The sequence below is a fragment of the Chaetodon trifascialis genome, chromosome 8 (assembly GCF_039877785.1).
Source record: "Chaetodon trifascialis isolate fChaTrf1 chromosome 8, fChaTrf1.hap1, whole genome shotgun sequence".
NCBI lineage: Eukaryota > Metazoa > Chordata > Actinopteri > Chaetodontiformes > Chaetodontidae > Chaetodon > Chaetodon trifascialis.
In genome coordinates this window covers 22,378,134-22,405,731 of record NC_092063.1, presented here as the reverse complement: position 1 = coordinate 22,405,731, position 27,598 = coordinate 22,378,134, and the positions used below count along the sequence as shown (strand labels likewise).

Below are 27,598 nucleotides of genomic sequence, written 5' to 3'. Positions count from 1 at the left end.
ACGATAATCACTATCTTTGAATGATTTTTTTCCCCCAGGTTTGCTGATGCAAAGAAAGCCTGACTATGTCAAGTGGCTTCGTAGTACAACCCTCAGATGGAAATTGAACAAATTAGTTTTTAGCTTTTTGCTGCTCAAAATAATTCTAAACCATCAGATCTGTGTCACTTAAGACTTGGGGGCTTTCAGCTGCTATGCGAACGCAGTTTTACTTCCATGCAATGCTTCTGTTTTTTCCCCCACACATTTACACGCACAGTGATGACGTGATGCTAAAGAAGCCTCTGATTTACTGACTAAGATTTGAGGTAAAAAAAAAATCATCCAGCATTTGAAAAGAGAAGTGAGATAAAAGGGAATATACTGTACACAAAAAACCCTTCTAGATTAGTGTTAAAATAAGAATGGATGCTTTATCATGAACACAATCATGCTGCGACAAACACACACACACACACACCGTATGTGCAGAGGGAGAGGTAGTATGTTTGGTTACATGCACGCCAAAGCTTAGCGGCACGTCATCTGTTTGTAGAGACCACAAAGACAGAAAAGACAGAATGAGGCAGAGATGAGGATCGAGTGAGTAAAGCAGAAAAACAGAGTTGACCGTTAACATTTCGAAACATTGGGATCCACTCATATACTGACTGGTCTACTGGCAAGAAGATTCTACCAGACAACCTTCTTCTTTATACAACTGGCAACTAGTTTACTGTAAGTCTGACGTAAAAACACTGCAAAGGTTGCTGAGGAGAGAGTTGTCTGTGAGTGTCTGTGTGAGTTTATGTTTGGTTCCCTTAAAGGCTATTGTGAATAGTCATCCTGTAAATCATTGAGGTATCTGTTAAATGTTTCCAGCCGAGTGAGGTTTCTGTAAGTAAGGCTACTGAGGTGGAGCTGCTGACCTGGGTTGAGAGGGTGAGGGGCTGAGAGGGGAGAGACTGCGGTCTTGTTCGGGTTCATTTGAGCGCTAATGGCGTCTCACAATCAGCTGCAATGCTCATGTTAACCATTTGCGTACAGCTCGTGAGCCAGGATCTGTTTTGCAGGTGAAATGTTCTCATGGATGACTCAAAATGTAACCACTAATAATGGCAGTCAAATCATCCGCACAGGGACATCAGCGTCATGTCTAACAGCAGCACGGAAAAGTTGAATTAAATAACTGGTGTTTCACTCTCAGAACCCGTAAAGCTGAGCAGTCTCTCGCCCCGTCACCCTGTCCTGCATTCCTTTTGAAACAGATGATGTAGTTGTTGATGCTGAATGTAAAAAGTCCACTTATCTCAAACAAACCATCATTTAAAAATTGGAATTTCAAGATCTGCTATGTGATACACAGAGTAGTGAGAAAGGTTATGCCACGCTTTGGGTTTAGGAGGCGACATTTCATCAGTCACTGCCTGTGCAGCAGGTCACTACATCTGCCTGCGGCAATTCTCATTTCCACAATACTTTTATCTCCTAAGATCGTCTATACAGATTCTACACAGTCTTCAGGAGGTCCAATCCAAACATTTTCAGGGTCAGACAGGACAAAGGAGCCATTTCTGCATTGTCTGTCTTTTTCACAGTAAAGTGACACGTCCAATTCCACAGCAGCCGTTCCACTAAATCTGTGATTCCCATCAGCCCTTGGTGCACCACAGTTGTCCGAAAGCAGAGCCTGACTGGCTGCTGAGTTAAAGCTATGCTGTAATTGGCTATTGCAGAAGAAGAGGTGGTTAGATGGTTGGGTGATGAATGAAGAGGCACACCCATGCTGATGCTGTGACTGTTGGCCATTGGCTAAATCCTGTGTCAGTCAGTTGAGGCAGTGTTAGTTCATGATCACTTGATTGTATTTGACATCGTGCTTCTGGAAAAGCACATGTAGCTTCTTCTTCTTTTTTCTTTCTTTCTTTCTTTTTTTTTTCTTAAATAGAGCTGGGGACTGCCTTTCCATTGACAATGAAAGGATTTCGCTCCATTATGTTCCCTCCCCTCAGGTTACAGCCCCAGGTGTGACAAGGCTGCACTGGAGTCTTTTTTTTTATTTATTCCTATTTGTATAAATAGGAAGGAGAATGAGTGCCAGCGTCCTTTCCACTGTCCACACAAGACAGTGAAGCCACATCATTGGTTAAAAAGGGCTAGTCTGTATTCACTCACTTAAAATCAGGTGAGTGAATATAGAATAGCAACAAGAGAACTGGGGTTTGTTCATTTGCACTTGGAAAAGGCTCCAGGAGTCCACCACGCTCATCTCTGCTTCATTAAAATGACGTTCCAGCGCAGCAAGCCAAGCGCTAGCTAGATAGCAAACTCTGACACGCATTAAAACTGACAATCTTGAAAAGAACAAAAGAAAAAAAAAAAAAAAAGATTTTCATCAAAATGAAAATATTATGGATATACTATATAATTGTCAAAAGCTTATCGATAGACTTTAGGAGAGAAAAAGAGAAAAGATGTACATCCATAAGCTTGGAATGGTCAGAGAGGACACTTCCTGGTGATACTGAGTAATTGGGTGCCTTTAAGGGGCTGGCGGAGATTTACGGATGCTCACACTGACGTTTATAGATGGTGCATACTCAACAGAAGCACCCCTGGGAATGTTCAGTCACATGAAGCCTTTGCAATTATAACACATCAAATCTGCGAGTCTCATCATTATGTAAGAGCATCATCCAAAACAGGGTTGGACCAAGGCTGACCCTTTAATAGAGACTTCACCGGCAATGTAATTGGTTTCCTGATATTCTGTCAGGTATGTTTCTCAGTGACACACCTAAAATCAGTATTTTGTTTGTAAAAAAATATTTAAATGTACTGTATATTGGCTGCCAAAATATGCTATCAAACATACCAGCTTTCAAAAGAGCCACATTGGTCCAACCCAGATCCGACAGTGCAACCTGAAACAACTCGGTAACTTGACCAGGAGTGCCACCTCTGTCCATTCTAGTTGAATACAACGTAAGAGTCCATCTCCTAATTGCATATAGTGCTGTATCTCCAGAGCATCTTGCCATCAACAACTGAATTCTCTTAGTATTTTGCCTACATTAATGTCTTAACTATGTACAGACTTAGCAAGTGGTATTTACAAAGTTTGTCCACAAGGGGGTGATCCAGGCCTGCATGAGGGGTGAGCATGCACTGTGTCGACAGAAAGGTGACATGATATGTAGTGATGTTGAAAAGTAACATCCTAAACCTCGCTTATGTGGCTGGTGTTGAAATGATATAAATGTGACAAAAAGGTATGAGGCTTGATTTTATATGTAATATAAAAAAGTTATTTCTCATGTTTCCTAAGTCTGCCCTGCTTTGAAGAGCATCTGAATGATTTCATTCCAAAAACACTGTAGGCTATATAGTGTTTAACTACTGTACATTGCCACCATCTGTAGAATATTCACTTTGCCCTGAAAAAAAAACAAACCAAACTAAACTTAAGGCTGATATTAAACACTCAATGTTTGAACACAGATGGCTCTGTATTTTAAAACATACTGTAGCCATTTAATGGGTATGTCAACTTTAGCAATGATCTCTAATAAATTGTACAATCATGCAAACCATTTCAAAAGAGGAGTTTGGATTAAACAAATAAGCTTAGGAATGAAAATCTTGTAGTATTTGAAAAAGTTTCACTTTTAGCTTACTTATACTGTTATTTAGTACGATTAGAAATCACAGTGATGCCTAGAGCTTCAAAACAATCTCTGTCTTATGATTGTAAGCTTACGCCACACACACCATAAACACCGAGTACATAATATCAGACAAACTTTTCCCTGAGGCAACAGCCAGCAGTTGGTTTCTATCCAACTATCTAGCTCTAACTGTCTTAGCAGCAATCTAACCAGCCGAACAAATATTTTTGGATAATCACTATCCACGAAACATGTCATTGTGTTTGCGTATGTCAGTCTACAAACTTCACAGGTCCAAAAACGACAAAATCCAACAGAGAAGCGCTTCCCTGCACTAAACCCCCACGTCAGAGCCTGTACACACACCCCCTTGTGGTCCATCAATATTCTCATATTCTGTACACACATCACAAAAATAGTCCCCACACACGTCTCAGTGATTTCTTATGTGTGTACATTTGTCTTTTGAAAGATGACACATATACACACACAACTGAGGAGGGGCCTTCAAATCCTCTACATTATACAACACTCAGAACTATTTGCTTCCATGGAAGCAACCATGTTTCACTCTCTTAAGTGTATATATATGTATATGCATATATACATATACATATATATACATATATCAGCTTATATGTATCATTTATATTTATATTCATATATCATTATACATACATTCTTGTTTTGTGAAATTCCCTTTTGTCTTGTGAACAGGGAATTCCAACTGTAGCATCTCCCTCCATTTATCCAACCTCCTTTACTCATTTCCCTAAATCACCCCTTTCTTCCCACCATTCCCACACTGAAACATTCCTCCTTTAACTTCCTCTCTTCACTTCAGCTGACCATCTGCCCACCTCTGTTTGCAAATACACAGATACACTGGGCTTAGCAGGAAAAACGCACCTGCTAGACTCCATCTAACCAAGTATTTCTCAACTAGTAAACTAAGTATTTCCATCACATTATATTAAGCTTGCCCATGGCATGTTTAACATATTTAGATATCTTTGCTGTCAATGAATTGTAAATCACCAATAGTTTATAGCTATCTAACACTAGTGTAGTTACATTGCTAGTAATTTATCTGTACCTCACAAGTGCCAGCATGGTTAATAAAACGTAAACCTGTGCATCTATTCCTGTCTGTCCTCGCGATGACGTGTACATGGACAATGTTATGATGATGATGGTAAAAAGGGATGTGAGTGTCACATCCATTAAGCTGTCTCCATCATAAAAAAAAATGGCAGGCATCTAGCAGTGATGTCCGGGGGAAAGGTGGTGAAGAGAAAAGGCGATTTTTGGATCAAGGATGTTCCAGATGTCTATGACGACATTTAATGCGGTACTATGTTTGAGAATCCAGAGGTCATAATGTACTCTGAATTTCTGAGTGCTGCAGAAAACCACAGCATATTCAGGTCTCTTAAATCCATAAATCCAGAGGTCCAGGCATCTGAGTCTTGCTGATTGAGGTTTGGAGGAGAAGGAGGAGTAGGAGGATGGGCAGATGATGAAGAGGTGAAGGTTGCCATCTACCTATGTGATTATCCATCTTTCTCCCACGTGTCCAGGTATGTCAGGGCTGGGGTTTTCTTGGGGAAAAGGTGGTAAGGATTGGTTAATCATCCTATGTGTGATGAGTATGCATGGGTGTGCGAGCGTGTCCTCTCACTGCTATGACACCTCACTGCCAAACACCTCCAGCACCAGCGGGGTGAGTTGCATGCTGTGCTCAGGCTGGAAAGAGAGCGAGCGGTACTGCTTGGAGTGCTCCTCGTTCAGGCTGCGCAGGTCAGCTAGCTTCTGGATCATCTTGGCATAGAGGAGGCGTCCACCTGGGTGGTTGACCCGGATGTAGGCCTGCAGTGTCTCTGAAAGATGGTCCTGGAGCTGCTCGATCCGGCTGTGGTCTTGGACACCGGGGCGATCTGCCATCAGGGTGCAGTGCAGGGAGCGTGTGTGTGCACATCAGGAAGGAGGTCACAGAGAAAAGGAGGTGGAGAAGCATGAGTCAGGGAGGGGCACAGGGAGGAAGCAGGTGGGGAGGTGGTTGAATGGAAAGAGAGAGAGAGACCATCAGTCTAAAAAAAGATAAACTTACCTAATTTCACAGTTTACTGATCACACAGCATGTGTGTTTGTATCATATGGAATGGCTACAGTTAACAGTATTTTAACTTCTACATTTCCAGCGCTACTACTTTCGACTTTGTTAGTTGGTTGTTATCATGCTCACAACATGTTCCTGATTTTAGGTGTTTTACCCTGCCTTAACCTTCTGAACCTATATGTTCTGCTTGGTTACTCCCTTTTTATTGTCATTCCATCACTGCCATAACAGACACAGATGCAATATGCTACAGGTTAGACTACTCAGAGATTACTAAGTGGATTTCGACTAATTTTAGAAGCTGTATAAAACATAAGTAAAACAGAATATGATAATTTGGTCATCCTTTTTGACTCAAAGGGACAAAGTTTTCCTGCCACTGTGGGCTTTTATACACACGTAGAAAGCAAATCTGCAACATGGACTGTCACGCTACACTGGCTTCTTCCAGTTCCAGTCAACACTGAAACTATGGATGCACGGAGAACAATCAATTCATTATATTCTATACTGAAGGATTTGTCTCAACGTGATCGTGGTAGCCAGTTATAGGGAGCTTCAGGAAGACAGAGACTGTAAGACGTTGGTTCAAAGGGTTAAAGGCAGTGTTTTTCCAAAGAGTCTGGCTTCATTTCATTTTTTTTTTTTTAAACGGTTTGATACTCAAACAGCAGTGAAATAACCTTCATTAGGCTTGAAGTAGAAGGCTACAAACTAAAATTTGAATGTCACATTTGTCTCACTGACTCACAACAGTGTTACAGTGGTAAACAAACAACCTTCAGAATGTTTGCAATATTGAATGAGTCTGCATCACCTACTCAAGTCGCCTTGCTGCTCGATGACCTTGTTCAGTTATTACGTTCATTCTCTGTTTTCAACTTGTCACTGAAAGCTGATGATGTGTTTTGAGTTTATACTTTAATCTGTTGAACAGAACGTGTTGTTTTCCAGGAAAAGCTTTTTTTTTTTTTTTTTTCATGTGTTACTGGCAGCAACCAAAGCACACTACTGCATGGGTGAACTGCGGTCAGTGAGCAACCCAAATCCTGTGCTGAACCGTTTCTACTTTCCTGACATGGTGTTGTGAGTCAATCTGCTAACAATCTCGTTCTTTAAAAAAATGGCTCAGCAGGAAATATACCTACACCACGAACACACAAACACAGGCAGTACCTGGGGAGAGCAGGCAGATGGCCATGAGCAGCACATGTTCCTCCTCGTGCAGGTTTAGTTTCTTTAGGCCAACCTGGAACTTCACCAGCGGCTCCAGCAGCTCAAGAGTGTGACCCGCTGTGGAGAACAGCACAAGCATATCAGTGCTGCAGAGTCGGTGAAATCTTCTTGCACACATCTTGCTTTTGTATTGACTTATGAATGCAAACACTTTATGCAGCAGTGGGCTTCAAACAAGAATCCTTACTCTCCATGTGTGGACATTGCTGACAGAAAGTATTGCTTCGTGCACTGCGTTTGTGGCTGAATAAACTGGGTGTGTGTTTGTGGCCCCTTTATTGCATCCATGAAAATACCTGAAGTCAAAACCTCATAGTTATGTGCAAGTGTGCGTAGAAAAGCAGCATGTGGGTGATCCTTGTAAGACTCCGTTATATAAGGTGGTGGTGGGGGTCACAGCTGTGTCATCTGCTCCAACTCTGAAGACCTCACTCTCCTTGAGAGTACGCACGTATTTCATCAATGTTTTGGCCTTCGTGCAAACTTCCAGACCATTGAGTACACGAGGAAGAAATGAGTGTGTGTGTATCGAAGAGGATGCAATCGTGTATCAGAGTCCAAACAAGCTGCTTTTGCCCTCATGTTATGATTCTGCAGTTCATTCATTTCACGGTGATACTATGACAGATGAGACGCGACCAACCCTTTGTGACATCATTGATGCAGTATTTGAAGTCGGGTCCTCCGCAGCTCCAGGACATGTCCTCCAGACTGAAGGACTGGTTTGAACGCAACATGATGATCTCAATGGCACTCGACTTCAACAGAGCAATCTGGTCTTCTGCTGTCAGCTCTCTGGAACACACAGCCAGATGCACTTACAATACAGTAACATACTGTATTAATGTTTCCAGTCAGACACACCGTGTGTTAAATTACAGCATGTTCACAGATAGGATTTACCCTGCTGGGACAGAGCCATGGAAGGTGGCTTTACTTAAGCTTCACCTTCTTTGTATCCCATCATCTCAAAAAGAAAGAAATATTCATTTTGTTTTCATTGCAAAGTCAAGGCACATTTTCTAGCCAGACCAATAAATCCCTCTATATAAGCTTACAATAACAGACACTGAAAGACACTGAAGTACAGAAATGGCAAAGATATATATGAGGTATTTTTGCAGCAGTGTAACCATTACACTGTGTCTCCACCAGTGAGTACTGACACTTACATGTTTCACTCCATACATATCTTGGTCATCTTAAAAAACATACAATAATAATAATAATAATAATAATTGAAGGGATCCTTATCAAAAACATTTGTTCATGTCATGTTTATGTTAAAACGTGACTATTGGTTGATATGTTGTTAACAGATTGTTTCCACTCTGCAAATATCTATACCATTATCAGCCAATGAGATTATTGGTCTAACTATAGCAAATTAGCAACAAGCAACCTGGACAATCTATAAAAGTAGATGACAAAAGAAAAATACTTTCTAAATACAAAAGGAAAAAAAGGTGATCAGGTCTGTAAGCTTCATGACAATTAAACTGCTTGAGAATGACACTTCTGGTGACTATTTTCTGTGTCGAAGTGTCAGCACATTTTACGAAAAGTGTACAGTGAAAAGTGCTCAGACCATGAAAACCTGGCTCAATACAGGAAGCTGTGGCGGAAAACCTCCAGTTGCATTCAGCTTTTAGATGTATCAGCTTCACCATGAAGCTGATACATCTAAAACCTCTGTAACATCCATTTTTCACTCAAAACATTTCCACCCTGAGCCCGACTTACTGTACTGACTGTACAGAGCAGAGAGCAAGGAGGACAGAAAGAAAGATAAATGCCAGAAACAACTGTGGTTTCTGGTAAGTTTTGAAATCAGTCTAAGCTATGACACACGTGGACTCTGTGGCTCACATGGACTGCAAAACACTCCACAACACTCCATAGTTAAAGCGGTACAAATGAAGTGGAATGAAAATGAATACTTACTTTTACTTGGAAAGTGAGGACGTTTTGGATGGTCCTTACAACTGTTTCAAGGCTAAGACTTAGTTTTAAGGATTAGGTTCAGTATTTAGTTATTATCAGTAATTATCAGCAAGTGTCACCGCAAGGATAGAAGTGCACGTATATGTGTGTGTGACTGAAAAGCTCAGCATACACAATGAATGTATGACATGGTTACTGTAGTAACAAGGTGCCTAGCCCCTGGCAAACTGAATATAGTTTGAATCACTGCACTGTCACTGTATATGAATCAGAGCGAAACTAGCAAAATCAATTTGAAACTCCTAAATCTGAGTTTATCAAATGCTAAGAACTGACTTCAAAAACAGATTGGGACATTTTTTACAGTTTCTCAGAGGAAAACCTGCTGGTATTAAGATCTGAATTTCCAACTCAATTCAACGCTGTTGAATGACAAAATACCCTTAGATTTATAAACTGTGAAAGGAAAGTGGAACACACATTCAGCTGAACACAAAGAGCATCTTAAAATAGGGCCCAAAGGATACCCTGAGGGTCATATGTCTCATTACAGCTAATCTGGAGATCCAGAATAGGAAAATATTTGAACACCTCTAATCTCAATCTCTAATCTCTAACCTCAATGCATTGAGCTGCATGTGATCATATTTTTTTTCTAGATAAACAAGAACTCTCCATTTCTTTTATATTCCCGAAAAAAATCCCCCCAACATCCAGCTGAGACTCACATTTGAATAACATATCGATGACGCACTGCAACAAGGTCAACGGTAGGAACACATGTATTTAAATATTAAGCACATCAACATCTCGCTTCTCTTTCCCAACATGCAAACACACACACACATATGCATTATGTATATCCACTGCAGATATGTCCTTGCTATTCTTTTATTATGTAGTCTCTGTATGTGCATACATTTATAAACTTAGAGTATCTCTTAGCTCAGCATGTATTTATAAAGCTACAGCCTGTTCCAGCAGATTCTTGGAAGAGCTTGTTTGTTTGGGAGTGATAATAGCATCTCACCCTACCCAGTAATGTCCCTCATACATGTAGGCAGCATATCATTGTGCTCTGCATGTGGGTGGGGAGCTTGTTCAGGCTGCTAGCCTTTGTGCCTGTACGTGCTGCTGGCTGGTTGCAGCAGAATTTTACCAGTCAACAAATCATTACCACAACTTAGTCAAACAGCAGATATCTGCAAAGATAATGAAGTTTCCTTTTCAACATGGGGAGAATATGATTGATTGCACAAGAGGATTCTAATGCCAATCAAGGTGTTCCTGTTGACCTGCAGGTACAGGGTCATCTTCAGCACCTTTAAATCAGATCAGATCTTTCATTTTAGATGCATTAAGAGCCATGCAAACTCCAAAAAAACTGACTATACATAGTGTGGCAAGTGATTTATTGCTGCTGTCAAATAGGTTTTCTGAATCGATATCCACCAATAGTCGTTTTAAGAGACCAGCATGAGTTTCCACTGTGACATATTAAGTTCTGACCTTGTTGATTCCAAGGATAAACAAAGACATCATGCCAGACAGCAATGCATACTGCTACACTGTCCTGATACCTGAAAATCTAAACTCAAGCTCATGTAGTTTGTACCTGAAGCCGGGGATCATCTTGGCAAAGCCTATGACCTTCTGGATGCTGTAGGAGACCAGGTCAGCCAGGTGGGGCAGCATGGACAGCTTTGTCTCCTCCTCACTAGAGTCTGGACTGCTCGCGCCATCCTGGTACATCATCAACAGGCTGCTGAAGTTCATCTTGGTGTCCACCGACTCTGAGGAAGGGATTAAGAGACAAGACGAGGCGTGTGCAGGGGAGGAAAGCAAAGAGAGGGGAGGTGCAGGGTCAGGAAGTCATTAAAGTGAGGCATTTTGAATATACAGAAAAAGCTAAGAGCCAGTAAAAGGTTAAACAAGGTAAAACAGCATGTGGGTTCACAATGGACATAAAAACATCAGAGGGGAAACCACAGCCATGAGTCATGAAGACAGACTGCAGATTAAGAATGTTTTGATTCTACTTCATTAGACATTAAGAACAACAAGCAGACAAATAAAAAAATCTCTTTAAATCTCTTTTCCCTCTTTAGAACTCAACATAACTAGTTTATTTCTTTTTTAGCACTCCCAGTAGCTTCGACCATGGTGACTTTTTTATAATGAACAGTGTTGGGGCTAGTTACTCAAAAAAGTAATACATTACATATTACTCTCAAAAATAGTAATGCCTTACTTTACTTTATTACTCCCTGGAGAAAGTAACTAGTTATATTACTAGTTACATTTTTTTTCTTAATTACTTTATAATTATTAATAATAATAATAATAATAATAATAATAATCTCCCCCTGCTATCAGTATTTTGCCGATTATCTTTTGAAAAGACAGCGATTCCTCGGTAGAAAGAGGTAACATTTCTTCTACTACGTACGAGGCAGCAAGCTTATTTATCTCGATTTTGATGTTGGTAGTACTTAATGTTCAAATGAACGTTTTTGCTGCTTGCCAGGCTGCTCGTTCATGTCACTCCACCGCTTCGCAACGAGCTTGATGTGTCTGTGCTGTCGCTCCAGGTGCTTCTTCAAGTTGGAGGTAGAGTTACAAGCGGTGGGTGGTAACCCGGGCAGAGTGTGCACTTCACCATCAAGTTATTTTCCTTCCATTGAACATATTCAAAATAGTGACTGAATCTCCAACCGTCGAAACCAGCTTTCTGCTGCTGGGAACCTTACTCTAAAAAGGAGCTTGCCGTCATTGACGCTTACATTTTTTCCAATCTGTCTTTGCGGGTGCCACTCTGCTGCCGGCTGTCGACCAATCGGTGATGGTAAATGATACCTCGTGCCAAACCCAGACCAATCACTGTTCCATTCACGCCCCCCTTCCATTCCCTTCTGTTCTCTGTGTTGTGTGCATTGTGTGTGATGAAGGTGCTACTGGCAAATGTAACGCAAGTAACTAGCTCGGGAAAACTGTAATAATATTACCATTTTCAGATGAGTAATGCCTTACACTACTAGTAACTGAAAAAAGTAATGTTATTACAGTAACGCGTTACTTTGTAACTTGTATACTTTGTTGTTACACCCAACACTGATAATGAAGCTGTAGTTTTGAAGCTAAAATTAGCAATGTTAGAAAAATGGGAAATACATCTACATTAACACAAACTAACCTGGTGGAAAATGACGATTTTTGTATGAAAGCTAATTAAAAAGCCTTTGTTTTTGACAACTGGAGACCTTTTCGGACTTAAGACCGATGAATATACTATGAAAGCGCCACATTAAACAACATGAAATGAGAACAAAAACATTTCCTATTCTGAAAAGTTGTATATTTGTGTCGTCTCTACACAACGAATTTAATGCCACTAGTTGAACAGGTATGTGTATGTATGCATGAGTGCTTATTGAGGCGTGAGAAGCCTTGCTGAGTATAAGAGTAGATGTTGGACAGGCTGGCAGAGGCACACTAAAATATAGTGTGAAAGCTTTGGCACACAGTGGTCATAGAGTTACTGCTTATGTTTGTGCTTTTAAATCAACTGATTTAAAAGCTAACGCTAAAGCATGAAAGCCAAGAGGGACAGAAGGACTCCACGTGCATCTCACCAGGTGAGTGGTTGAATGAGTCAGAGGAGGCATCAGACAGAGAGTGAAGGGAGGCGGCTCTGCTGGCACTGCGTGTTACTGGGCCTTCACGCACTGGAGGCTGAGAAGACACAGAGAAAACACAAATATTAATATCCTCACTGTAATATTATACTATACTGAATAATCAATCAACTCTATCACTTCCTAGTACTGGCTGTTATTTCCAAGGTTATCTTTCAAATTAAACGTCTGGTCGCACACTGTAAGAGTCCAGCATATGGTGGACTAGGAGAGAAAACGGCTCTCAATGTGCAGAGAGGCACAAGGCACACACAGTTGAAGCAACCCAAATAACAAAAACACTCAATACAGAGTGACTCTCAGAAAAACGAGAGACATCTGGCCATAAAAACAAATCAAAGAGCAGTGGTGGTGGTGGTGGTGGCGGCGAGAGGTTAACAGAAGGAATAATGTACATGTAAAATGTACATACATAGTACCACTCACTATCCCTGTAACAGATTGGCCACATTTATTCTCAAATGGACAATACACGGTCCATCACCAATAGGTTTTAATCTAGTCTTGTTTTGACTGGTTGGAGATGAAGATTTTGTTGGTTTTATTTATAGGATTACTTCAGCTTGCAAGGTTCACCCTCAGTTCAAAATGACACCCACAGCTCAATATCTGGAAACCTAAGTTATTGCGTAACTACTATGCAACAGGAGTGTGGTTATGGCTGCCTACACAGTGTGTGCTAAATTACAGACACAGATGTCTCAGATGTTCCATCCAATCTGTGTCCTCAATTTCATTTACTCTGGACGACTCAATTGTTGTGTTCCACACAGAGAATACCGCCTACAAGTATCAAGTTCATGACATGGAGGAAGAAAATACGATGACACTGTTGGGTGGATAGACATTTCTTGTGACTGGTGTTAGGGGTGTCAAGCAAATTGAAAACAGACCGGCGACAGTAGCTGACTTGTTGGTCTGCAGTAAATATGACTGTGGTTACAGACACTTTTTACAACTATCTTAAGATCACAGGAGCGGTGCTGAATCCCATTACCCATCATCCAGTCCCATTTGACACATATGCACTACACATATGCTGATACACCACTCTAATAAATCTGGCTGTCTCTACCACCTTTCATGTGTATGTGACTCATGTGACTTTAACTGATGACAGGAGGAGATAAATCAGACCAAAGACCAAAGCCGAGCACGCAAAAACACAACAGAAATTAATTTCATACAATGGTTTTGACCAAAGAAACCAGAATGTAGGTGTGAGTGCACCATTCTGCAGCAGTTACATTACGTAAGAATGTATAGTGAGGGAATAAGTATTCAACGCATGTAAAACACATTTCCAATGCAGCTATTCCCATGAAACTGAGACCCGACATCAGTATTAATTGAAAAAATAAATTAGAAATTACAGATAAGGAAATCACAACATTCCACTCAATAGAAAAAGCTATGTGGAATAAAGTCTTAGGAACAGAAGCACACTATCATATAGGGCTGGGCGATATGGCTGAAAACTGTCTCACGATATAAGTGTTTTATATCGGACGATATCGATAATTATTGATATTTTGTATTGCCTATTTAAAATAAGGTCCAAGAGAAAAATACATTCAATTTAAACATTTTTATTTTAAATTTGACTTTTAAATTTAAGCACATGTAAGAGATATGCTGCTGCCTCCGTTATGTCTTCGTGCCTTTTAGATGATTTGTCATCAGGCACTGAAGCAGTGCACCTCTGCATGGTGGTCTGCTGCTTGTGCGGTGGTGCTGTGGTTGCAGATGTTGCTGGATGTTGGCGAATATGGCTGCGCTCCAAAGAGTGAGCGCGGCTCAGGTGGTTAAAGACAAATTTGTGGTATTACCGGTCTTGGTGGGGACGACAGTTATGTTATATGTTACAGACCACATTGGCCTGACTACGGTCTGACATAAAATCCAAAAAACTCCATACTGGCGAGCTGACTTTCCCTGTTTTATGGACAATTTCTTCGCTTGCTACAGGACTCATTTTCTATTTCTCATCTCACTCCTCACAAAGAATCAAACACGAGACAACGAGATGGCGCAACCAAACTTGATACTGTTACGTGATTGGCGTGTTAGCGTGTCACTCCTACTGATCAGCGATTATTCCCTACATTGCTCGGTTACCTGAGAGCGAGTGCCTTTGTTCATGCAACCAACCTTGCTTCGTAACTGTTTCTTCCGACGAAGAAAAAAAAAAAAAAATTGAATGTTATATCGAACGCATTTTTATTGATCTTGATTACGTGTCTATCGCGAGACATATCGTTATCTTTTTATCGCCCAGCCCTACTATCGTACTATGACAGGTATGACTTCAGCTACAGCCAAAACACCAAATGCAACAAGGAGAAACATGCATGCACCTCTGGGTTCCCAACCACTTTAGTGTGTTGTATTGTGCAGTGTATGTATTTTGAAATGTCAAGTTCATTGCCTGTGATTGGTCTGCTGAGAACAGCCTCACGAAAGTGATATTTGACTTTTTTCTTCTCAATATAAACAAACTTGTTAAAGCAAGTAATTTGGTATTTTCAAAGTCATTCTCCTGAGCTAAGACTGTTTCTATGCTCCCTCTGTGTGTGTGTGTGTGTGTGTGTGTGTGTGTGTGTGTGTGTGTGTGTGTGTGTGTTGTTAAGAAGGTAGACTGTAGGCCTACATATTTTCTATATTTCAATTATGTTTTTCCCATTTTCCCTGTGTTAGTAGTATTTCTTGTGCAACAGGAAAGGCTCTACTCCCAGGAATCCTGCTTAAACCAAGGATTAAGTCCTGCTGCTTAGTTTTGAGTTCATATCAATGTTTAGTCTCATTTTATGTAAACAGCTACATTTGAAATACGTTTAATGAAAAAAATGTTGACTGAATGAATGCTTATTTCCCCTCATTGTATTACATACATTATGCTGCTTATACAAATTCCATTTGTTTACAGAACGCCATATATCAGTCACGCCTACATGTATTTACTTGTGCAAAATGTGCAACCTAAAATGTATTTTTATGCTTCAAGTCTATTTGCTTCCATTTTATACATGCAGCTGAAGTGCCTGCCTGTGTGGTGCTTTGAGCACTGCCAAAAACATGGGTGCCCGATACTCAACACTGTGAACTGAATGCATCCTGCGTAAACACACTGAGCACTGAAGCTGGCATTCTGCTGACATGCCGTTCACTCTACGCCTCGTTATGTAGACAGGGTGTCACTCTATCATGCTTACCTGTGACCTCACCAAGCTGTCCCTCAGACTCAGGCTATTAACTTCACTCATTCCTTTAGGTTCTTTAAGTTTCTTCCTGAGGTTAGTTAGCGCGCCCCACACAAATAACGCTCCTCCAAGACCTTTAGCTAAGCCTCACTGTCACTGTCTTTGGACTCTGCCAAGGTTACCCCTTTTTTCTGAGGCTGTTTGTGAAATTCATGGACAGCATGTCAAGAAGTTGGGATGAAAAGTGTGTTTTTTGGCGATGTGGTTCTGCTGCAGTCATCGCCATGGTTGATGTGAAGAGTAACAGGAATACAGAGGAAGGACCTAAATGCAGATGACTGAGGGAGATCTGGTGCAATTCATTGATTCTAATTATATAAACTGAGCTACATAGGCTTATGGAGTAAGTGAAGAAGGAAGTTCAACACCAGGAAACAAAGCCAATAAAGAGAAGGCAGGAATTCAAAGTTCAAACATGGGTAAAATGTCAAACATGCAGGTCATGCAGGCAAAACAGGTTTCACATGCAGGTCTAAGATAAACAGAATAACAGGAAAACAAAACACAACTACAGAGGCTCGAGATGCAAGACATGAAACACATGGTAACATAACTTAACAATCTGGCAGGAAAGGAAGGGAACTGATAAATGTAGTCAGGCTGATAAGGGAATGAGGTGCAGGTGGGGAAGCTCAGGTAACTGCAGGGCTGATGAGAAGTGGAAACAGGTGTGTGGATGGGTGGGGCGAGCAGAAAAGGAGGGAGAGTCTGAGGACATCTGGTGGACAGCAGGAAAAAAGCCAATGAAGGAGCTGGAGAACTGAAACAGAATGAATTATGTGGCTGGAGAGGAGGGACAAGGAGACAGCTGTGACAGTTGGCTTCATCAGGTGGTGACCTTAAGCATACTTTGGGGTGGTTGGCAGCTGAGTGTGAAGCGGCTAGGAAGAGACAGCACCTCCAAATCTGAGGTCATGGTTCCCTGCTGGAAAACAGTGGTTTTGCTCCCTCTGGGTTAGGAGTGAGTTACTGGCCCAAGCAAAGGAGTTTCAGTATCTTGGGATCTTTTTCAAGAGAGACAGTAAAATGAAATGTGAGATGGACAGGTGGATTGGTGCAGCATCAGCAGTAATGCAAGTGTTGTACTGAATTGTTGTAAGGAAGAGGAAGCTGAGCTGAAAGGCAAAGCTTTCAATTTACCAGTCAATCTACATTCCAACACTCACTTATGGCCATGAGCTGTGGGTAGTAACTGAAAGGAGATCGCAGATACAAGAGTCCAAAATGAGTTTCCACCATGGGGTGGCTGGGCTCAACCTTTGCGATAGGGCGAGGAGCTCCAACATCTGCAGACAGCTCACAGAGGGGGCACTGCTCATTCATGTAAAAAGCCACCAAATGTGGTTCAGGTATACAGTATGATAAGAATGTGTCCCGGGGCCTTCCTTTGGAGGTTTTCCAGGCATGTCAAACTGGGAGGAGACCCCGGGGTGGACCCCGAACTTCTTGGAGGGATTCCCTGTCTCATCTGGCGTGGGAATGCCTCAGGATCCCCATGGATCTCGCAAGAGGGAGGTCTGAAATACTCTGCTTAGTCTGAGGCCACCGCAACTCAACCCCAGATAAGCTCAAGAAAATGGGTGGATATGTGGGAAGAAAAAAATAAACCAAGTCATAGGTGGGTGGCTGCACTGTGTGATTACTGAAAGGTGATCCACACCTTCCAGCCAATCTCAATTCTCCCTGGCCGCAGTATGAAGTAAATGTAATACAGTTAAATACTTGCATAAGAAGTGGCAGCCTTTCCTGGTGTTTTAGCTATAATTGTAGCCTACTTCAGCCAATTACAGTCATGGGTACAAACTGAAAGAAAGAATGCCAAAGTCTGCAGTGTTGTGGTAAACCAGAGCAGATGCTATCCATATCCTATTATTACATTTTGTTTGTTCTTAGTATTCAACATCCAAGGACATTTAGTTTCTATGGTGGCACCAAAAAGAGTATCAATTCACATGTGTTGTATGCAGCTTGTGTTTCCGTATCAATTTGCTCTTTACTGGAAAATTCAGTATTAGTGCCGGATGCCGTGGTTAACGGAACCCTCCCCTGTGTGGCATGACATCATGACCAGCCCCACCCGCATTTATGGTGGAGAACAAAGTGATTTTGGCTGCATTGCTACCCGTGTGGTTTTGGTTAGGAGGAAACTTTGTACTGAACTAACCCTGAAGCGGGAGAAGTCAGAATAGGAGGCATCATAGGTCTTGTGGTGAGCTTCCACCAGGGAGGAGATGATCCGGGCCTGCTCCTCATTGAGACGTGGCCTCATCGCCTCCCGTGCTGCCTCCTCCTCCTTTCTCTTCAATATCATGTCCTTCTTCCTCTGAACCTCTTCATCAGTCAGGATGACTAGAATAGAGAATGGAATAGAGGATATATTAAAATATCATGCTGACGAAATAAATTCACCATCATGCACACATTCACAAATACTGAGCTGCTCAAACCTACCCACATCCCTTACAGTGCTGCTACATCATAAACTAAATTCCTCATATTAATGGCTTGCCTTCACATCAGTGAAAGCATTGACAATCTGTATTTTGGAATGAGATTTTTTACTTGTTTCAAAAAGAAATAAAGGATTTAATCGAGAATTAACTCCATTATCACCCCAAGTATCACTAGGTCTTGTAATCAATCTGGGCTTTTCTCACTGTCTAATTTACTGAAAGTAATCACATTCATAGCTCCACACACATGGTGTCAGATACTGTAGCGACAACACACTCTCTTTATACTCTTTGCATAACAATGATGGTATGCACAGGGAAAAACAAAAAGGTAATAATTGAATCACAGAATCATACTGGGGAGCTTTAAGTGTGTTGTTTGGGCCACAATAAGTCAAAGACAAGTGATGAGGTTGTTTAAGTGGCTAGTAATGAATTCAGTTTGAGGATGGACTGAGGAAAAAACAGAGCTACTTATCAGTAAAACAAAGTTAACTTTCAAAACTCGAGGGAGCTGTAATGTAAGCTCCAAATATTTCCATCCCAGGTTACATGAACCATACTCTTCGTTAGTTTGGCACGCAGCAAAGGCCTGCCATGTCTGCTGCCTTTTTATTTTTATTTTTTCAGCTGATGGGGCAGGTATTGGATGTTTAAGTGCCTTTTGCCTTATTCATGCTGCAGGAGTAGAGACTGCGGGCAGAGTGGCACAGTGGTGCAGAATGGATTATACATACTGTTTATAGTGACTTTTATAGGTTTGACTAGATGAGAGGTTCTTTTGGGAATTCCTGGGTTTGCGTGCCACTTCTACATGTCTTCAAGCATTACATTACTGTGAAATCTTTCTCCACAACACTCATTATTTATAACAGATCGTGGCAGACTCACATTTATCTATATTAGGTTTAAAACACGAAACACTCAGGCAAAAGATAAATGTTATGCATTTATGTTTTTATATTATTTTTTATAGGCTGCTGTGTGACCATAAAAGATCTCAAAGTTGGAATGAAATCTATTTGGTGCTTGAAATGTTTTTAACCAACTTCCAGACAAAATGTTACAAAAAAAAAATAATTTCAACACCAAGAGAAAAAAGTCAACTTTTGGCAATGTTAGCAAAACCGCGCAGGTACTGTGAACATTTCCTGAAGTGGCATCACAGTATCAGCAAAAACACTGCCTTCACATTAAAATGCTGTTATTGGGAAATGTGCTGAATGAGTGTCAAACCCTCCTGTTGCTTTACACATAAAACATTAGCTTATTGCTGCAAATAACAGAACAGAACAGGGCAGAACTGAAAACACTGGCACCCCTGCTGTAAAAATACCGTGTGAATGACAGAATGACTGACGCCAAGAAGTGATAAGTGCCAATTCTATACACTGAAAACCATGAGTGGGTGAATATAGCAGAAACACTGTCTGACTAGTCACATTAACTACAGCACCTCAGTCTGCTGGCTTTCTAAAATTTTTGTTTCAGTGCAGTGCAGAGCAGAGTGAATCCCTGGATTGACTTAAGATCTACCGCACACACTAAACCTGGCAGCTTCCATTAGTCTGACTGCTCTACTTTAAATTGTTGATGTGGAGAGTTTATTTCCAACACTCGGGCTGGTGTCACACCACTGCATTCTCTACACTATTTTGATTTAGTTTAGTATGAGTAATAAACTCCTGCAGCACAATGTTTTTCTTTTAAGGACGCCTCTCAGCAACAGACTGAATGACCAACATCTGGATGTGTGCTGCAAAGTGGCCACTGACGGTGTGAAACAGGAAATCTGCTGTGCCTGAAGAGATTTTATGCAATGAAAAACAGGCAGCTCAAATGTTCAGTGTGTGGATGTGACATCTGTAATGAGGTGGTCTGAAAAAAATCCTTCGGTGTTACATTACTTGTTAGGCTGCTTTATAAACAGAGCTGGTTTACTACTTTGATTGCAATATGTTTTACCGCTAAGTCACTGTCATTATTTTAATTGAGTTACAAGATTATACAGATCATAAAATACACACTAAGCACACAGAATTTGTGCCTGCGAGTTATGAAAAAAGAAACTGAAAGAACACACTCAAATATACTATACACACATATATTAAACTATATATATTAAAGCCACAAAAGACACAGGAATAGTGTTGTGTCATTAGTGGTTTATGCTAAGAACACATACAAGTTCCTGGAGCACATAGAACACTGTGTAAAGAATACACAGCTAACAACACACTAGGAGAACTGTACTGTTACGTACTCAGACCAAATATTTACCACTGAACTAAAAGAGAACCTGAAACAGAATAACTGGCACTTGCACATGGCCTTTCTTTAGAATATTGTGGAAGCCTTCACACAGCACACAGGGAACACAGAAACAGCACAGAATATAGAAACAGTAAGTTTAAGTTCGTATTCTTGTCATCCAGGTCTGAGGCCTGGCTCTGTGGGTCACTGCTAGAGTAATGCACTCACCCCCTGAATGCCTTGGCCCATATTACCCTTTTGACTCTCTGCCACAGTGACTGATTACCCATGAAGCACTAAACTGTGCAGACGGACAGACAGACAGACAGCATGACTGCCAGACAGACCGCGACTGCCAAAAAGAGACAGGCCCAGAGCCATGAGGTCACAACACGTGCAGATACAATGTCAAGTCTGACACTGGCAGCTACAGATTCATACTTTACTGCCATTAAATTTAGCTTCATCAAATGATGCTACTTGCTCTGTGTTGTACATATGGCATGGATTGTTTTTAAGGGGTAGAAAGCTTGTTCATGTCGGCTGAATGCAGCACAAAAAATCTTAACAGATTTTTAAAAAGTTCTGAATAAGTCATACTAACCTCCTCTAAATTAGCTTCTAACTGTTTTTTAATGTCTTCATGTGTCAATACAGCAATTTCTAAATGTTGTACCTGTTACCTTTTCCTCAACTATATGTTGTCATGTGTCAAGCAAGAACTTTTAGCCCTTACAATGGTTAAGTACGTATTTGGATCAAAGGAATAAAAACAACAAATAAATACATAATTTACAGTAGCTGCTAATTGAAAAGACCGATGAGATGGCATGGATGATTCTAAATTAAATAGCGCTCCACTTCATACTAAATTCTGGTTATTTTCCTGGAAGCTGTAAACAACTACATTTGAAGTGGATATTCAGTGATTGCACCCTGGATTGCAACCACAGAAGCAGTGTTACATAACTGCATAATGCCGTGATGCAGACAACAACAACAACAACAACAACAGCAGCAGTTTGGCTACACGGGCTTAAAAGGGCAACTGAATGAATCTGACTGCTTAGCTAACCAAAGGATTTACTTGGCTTTCATCTCTTTTGACCCACCGTCATTAATTAGGCTTTGGCTGCACTCCAATATCCATCCAGTCTCAAGCCAGGAGTGGACTGCCCATAACCACTCTTTGTGGTGAGGACATCCAAGTATGCAGCACGGAGCCCTATCATGAATAGGCACAGTTTGGTCAAAATTTGGCACAGGCCATCAAAGCAGCTATTCTGAGGCCAGGACATGATTGAACCAGTCAGTCTCTAGCCAAGTTTGAGCCCTGGATGGCATCATTAAGGCAGGAGTCCACAAAAAACAACAGACCATCAAAGGAACATCTTGACCACCCCATAGTGCTTGGCAGATGCACAGCAGTTTACCAAAAAGAACGTTTGCTGTTTGGAAAGCGACTGATTAGATGTGGTGATGTGGTGCCCTACATGGCAAAGAGGAGCAAAGAAAGAAAGACAGAAAGAAAGAATGGCAAACAGTGAGGGTTTGGTCAACACCAGTAAGGCCACAGACACTGACAAAGAGGGAAAGGCACAGTCTCCCTGTTGTGGAGGCCAGAGGTTCACAGCGGGCTTACTCATTAACCAGCCGACCGACCTGCTCAACACAATGGAGCCTGCTAACACTAAGATTTGGTGTGATATATGTCAAGCTGGATTTGGTGTGTGGCCAGTATTTTCCTCACTGCCACCCTGGGCCTGTGAAGTTTCAAGGGGTAAAATCAGGTCAGCCAGGCATCAGGGCATCAACACATGCTGAGTGTGTGTGAGACAGAATGGCTTATCAATAGATCACAATGGAAGTGTGCATGGTGGCGGGAAAGAGTGGAGTATAAACACTTTTGGTGGTGGTTGATTGTGTCCACTCAGCAATTTTAAAAACACGTCTTTAATTCATGTGGGCTTTAGTCTAACCATTCCCGCACCTGTGTCTCTTATCAGTTAACACTGCAGAATCTTTCCATCGTCTGCAATTCATTTGCTGGTTGAGTTACTGCTAAACAAATGTGCTATGTTGCAAGGGTGCAATGAGAGCAAAATGTGTCTGGTTTATTCTAAATACGCTTTGAACACTAAGCTAAATAGTCTGAGAGAGCAGGTTTTTGCTTTCTGGATGCATATACACCTCCATTTGGCATGTTTTAGATCTAACTATAAATTGAGCATCTGGCACTTGTAGTAATGCAGGTGTGAAGGTTGTTAAACAGACAGACCACAAAAGACTGAGAGAGAGGATGAGGAATATGAATTAGGGAGGCAAATGGAGGGCAGCACCACAGGAGAAGCTTTGCTACTGAAAGGCACAGAGGGCAGGAATTCATTCATCTAAAGGCTAAAACATTTCAGACACTCTCCTGTGATTCTAATCCCGTTACAAATACACACCAGCACAAACAGATAAACACAGCAAGCAAATACATACACCCGCACACTCAAGCGGGGAGGTCTCTTCCTGGCATCTCTCTCTAACCCCTGTCAAACAAGGACAGCGTAGGGGTGTTTACTCTCTCTCTCTCTCTCTCTCTCTCTCTCTCTCTCTCTCTCTCTCTCTCTCTCTCTATGTCATCATAATAGAAAAGTTGCCTCCATAAATGCCTTTCATTTTTATTCCTCTAGAAGAAACTATTTTTTTTCCTTAAATCACATTCAAAGGGTCCATAAGAGGAGAAAAGCTTGTGATTAATGACCATATGGATTTCTTCAGGATAGAGGACAAGGTCCCTTCTTGCCTGTTAGTGTCTTGTTTGTTAGTGCTGTCATAAGATTCCCTGTGAGACAGACTGATGGTACACATAGACAGTAAGCAACTGTTAGCAACACGCTCACATGGAGAACATGCTTACAACGTGTACAAATGTGCACAAAACATTCATGTGTTTTCCTCTGTGGCAAGAGTCTGTCATATGAGCATCTTATACACATCACAGGACCATAGGCATACTCCTGATGGCAACCGCAAACACAAACAACAAAGAGGTCAATCAGGATCATGTCTGCATTACTCAACTCAACACTGCTAATACCTGCAGCATGTGCAGCTGGTGTGCACCCATATGAGGGTTCCGTATCCGTCTCTATGTTTGGACCCAACTCCAGCTGAGAAACAAATACTCTTTAATTAATCAATGCTCAGTGTCACACCTTCATCCTAACCTTAGCATGTTCTTCAATTTTTAGGCGCTGTGTTTCTATGTCCAAATAACCAAACAGAAGCACAGAACGAAACAAGGATGCACATGAAGTGGACACAGGCTTGTGATGATGCGAAGATGATGCATCGATCATGACCTACTAAACCTGGACTCGACCTGACCTGGTCATCAGCAGATTCACAACATTCATATAGAGGAAATAAAAGGGGCCCTTTAGGTATTTTTGTGACTGGAGGCGCAGCCCTGGAAGTTATCCACACTGTAACAGACCATTTTCCAGCTCATGAAGACTGCATGTGCTACAGCCATAAATGCAGATTGAACACAGCATTGTGATTGCTTTTGCAATATGCTCTCAATTTATTTCCCAAGAGCACATATGGAGGCAAGTAAATCAATTATACATCAGGACAAAGTCCCATTAAGTGCCAACTTAACAACAGTTATGCCATTTCTTAAACAGATTAGACTACCATGTGGCCTGCGAGGCAATTCCTGTATACAAAAAAAGCAACTATACAAAACATTCTGCAGAAGTCCAGTTGAAGTCAAAGGCAAGCTGGCAGTGGTGGAGCTACAGGTAGGCATACGCCCGCCCTGATTGACAGCTTGGCGCTCCCAGTGTCTCTCCACCCAGCGCCACCTTCTCACAGATCCGCTGTTAAGTTATCGAAAGCACTGCGTTATGAATCATGTCCAGGCGCCACAGGCGTTGTTCTGTTGTTGGCTGTAAAGAGGAGCACAATTCGCTCCATCGGCTCCCAGCCGCAGAGGACAGAAGAGCACCGTAGATTGAATTCATTTGTGAAGGCAAGGAGGTGCATGCCATGAACTCTTTTTGGAGTTTAAAATATAGATATTCATTAATAGTAAAGGTCCATAAACTGGAACTTCCGGTTATGGCACCTGCCTGAGCAGTAGCAGGTCTCTGAGCTCTGATCCTGTGTGCTATATTTTGCACTTCCATTTTTGCCAATTCGACCCTCGACTAATTAATTTGACTCAACAATTGTTACTTGTCCAGGCTGTGAACAAAAATGCCGAAAAAAAAGACACAACAGATTGTTACAGCAACGTGGCAATGATGACGACGAAGCTAGCATGGAGCAATCCTCGGCAGATGGCGAGCGGGACTCGGTAGACGCTGAAGCAGACAAACAAGATGAAGCTGACATTTTAGCCGCCATTCATTTATTGAGAGCAGACCTTTCAATACAACTTAAAGAAGTCGCTTCATCTAATCAAGCAATAAAAGAAGCAATTGATGTATTTTCGGAGAGATTAACCGCAGCGGAGTCCCGCATTGGCAAAGCTGAAGACAATATCTCAGCGTTAACAGGCAAAGAAAAGTACCTTAAAAAGAAAGTTCAAGAGCTAACACTAAAACTTGATGACCTCGAGAACAGACACCGAAGATCAAACCTACGGCTGACAGACTGCCCGAGAAAACTGAAGGGGAAGACGCGGTTGCATTTCTCCGGACCTGGCTGCCTGAAATCCTCGGACCAGACAATTTTCCGAGCCTGGTTGTTATTGAACGTGCCCACTGGCTGCAGTGGGCACGTGCCCACTGTTAGTGTTAGTAATTGTATGTACTGTGCACGAGTATTATCATTTAAGACCATGCACTACTTCTGTTCAATAACTCAGCTATAAATACTGTCAAAGGGAAAACTCTATGGTGCCTAAAACCACAATGGTTACAAAATCCTACATTCCTCGACTACGTTGGACAAAATATTGATGACTATTTTCTGTTGAACACTACAGAAACTTCCGCTTCAACAAGATGGGAAACTTTCAAAGCTTTTATTAGGGGTCAAATGATGGGATACACAAGAAATAAATCAAACAAAAAATATCTAGAGATGCTGAAGCTAGAAAGGGATATAAAGGAACTTGAACTGGAAATAACTGGTGGTAATAGTAGGGAAAAACAACAGAAACTAACAATCCTAAAAGCTAAGTACAATAAGTTATCTGCCAACAAAGCCCTGGCAGGATTAGCGAGATTGAAGCAGACCTACTATGATCAGGGAGAGAAGGCAGGGAAACTGCTTGCTTGGTGCTTAAAAACACATCAAAATGAACAAACTATCACAGAGATAGACATTCAAGATGGAGGCAAAACATCTGACCCTCAAATTATTAATACGCTGTTTGAAACATACTACACACAGTTATATTCTTTGGAGTGCTTAGCTACTAATAAATCTTTTTCTGATTTTTTTGATCAGTTAACACTCCCTTTACTTAGTGAGGAGGCTAAAGCTGATTTAGAATCCCCTATAACAACAGCTGAAATCTCTGAAGCAACTGACAAATTGAAAGGGGGAAAGGCCCCCGGTCCAGATGGGCTTCCAATTGACATCTACGAAATCTTTAAGAACAAGCTATTATTACCTCTGTTGGATATGTTTGTAGAAAGCTTTAATTCAGGCAAACTTCCACCATCTCTGCGTAATGCACTCATAATTTTGATACTAAAACCTGGAAAGTCAGCAACTAAGTGTGATTCTTATGGACCGATTTCATTAATTAATTCTGACGCTAAAAATATTGCTAAAATATTGGCACGAAGGCTTGAAAGATACCTGCCTTTTCTCTCTGATCCAGACCAAAATGGGTTTGTTAGGGGGCGTCAAGCCTTCCACTGTGTCCGCAGGGTTCTTAATATTATCTATGCCAAGGTGGAACATCCAGATACCGCTGTACTTTCACTAGACGCAGAAAAAGCGTTTGATCGAGTTGAGCATCCATATCTCCATGAAATACTCGCTTGTTTTGGCTTTGGTCATAATTTCTCCAACTGGATCAAAGTTTTATATAACAACTCGGTTGCATCTGTATTAACAAATAATATTATATCCAAACCTTTCAATCTTTCAAGAGGCACACGCCAAGGCTGTCACCTCTCACCTCTTCTGTTTGTGATGGCAATTGAACCCTTGGCTATTGCCATTAGGAGTAACCAGAATATTTCGGGCATTAAAATAAATGAAATTGATAACAAAATAGGCTTATTTGCAGATGATATTGTTATTTTCTTATCCCACCTACAAATATCAATCCATCACTTGCTTAACACCATTTAGCTCTTTTAGTAAACTCTCACTCTACAAAGTTAACGAATCTAAATCTGCTATCCTTTTTCTTAAGCATTCAGAAAGAACAAATCCCCCAATACAAACAACATTCAAAATAGTTAGGGACAAGTTCACTTATCTTGGTATCAGAATTACTCCTAAAATCGATGATTTAGTGGAGTCAAATTATAATCCAGTGATAGAATCAGTCTCAGAATCTATTAATAAATGGTCAACACTACCAATCTCCATGATAGGGCGGATTAACATACTTAAAATGAATGTTCTACCGAAATTTCTTTACCTCTTTCATTCTATTCCCCTTAGCCCTCCTGCTAATTTCTTTTCAAAGATGAGGGGCATGTTTTGTAATTTAATTTGGAACAACAGACGGGCTAGACTTCGCTTATCTCTGCTTTACCTCCCTTATGACAGAGGAGGGCTGAAACTCCCAAACCTCCTATGGTATTACTGGGCGGCCCAACTCACTAATGCCTCTTGCTGGGTCTCACAAGAACTGCCACGATCATGGATGAGTATGGAAAGAAATACATCATCCCCTTTACCACTCAATTCATATTTATACTCAGCTAAATTAAAAGAATTAAAGTCAGTAACACATAACCCCTTTGTTAAAAACACGATTGTTGTATGGTATGAGGTCCATAAATATATAAATGAAACACCT

The 27,598-nt window shown here is 41.2% G+C and overlaps 1 protein-coding gene across 1 annotated transcript in view; it reads right to left on the bottom strand.

Annotated features, from left to right (window-relative positions):
- Positions 1 to 1,921: 1,921 nt before the first annotated feature.
- Positions 1,922 to 27,598, bottom strand: part of LOC139334911 (vitamin D3 receptor A) — an 81,537-nt gene continuing 55,860 nt past the window's right edge. The window contains exons 5-10 of the mRNA XM_070968179.1: positions 18,066 to 18,250; positions 12,579 to 12,678; positions 10,562 to 10,739; positions 7,646 to 7,797; positions 6,943 to 7,059; positions 1,922 to 5,584 (exon numbers count right to left, since the gene is read on the bottom strand). Coding sequence (XP_070824280.1) covers positions 5,331 to 5,584; positions 6,943 to 7,059; positions 7,646 to 7,797; positions 10,562 to 10,739; positions 12,579 to 12,678; positions 18,066 to 18,250 — 986 coding nt within the window. The 3' untranslated portion in view covers positions 1,922 to 5,330. The remainder of the gene's footprint in view (positions 5,585 to 6,942; positions 7,060 to 7,645; positions 7,798 to 10,561; positions 10,740 to 12,578; positions 12,679 to 18,065; positions 18,251 to 27,598) is intronic.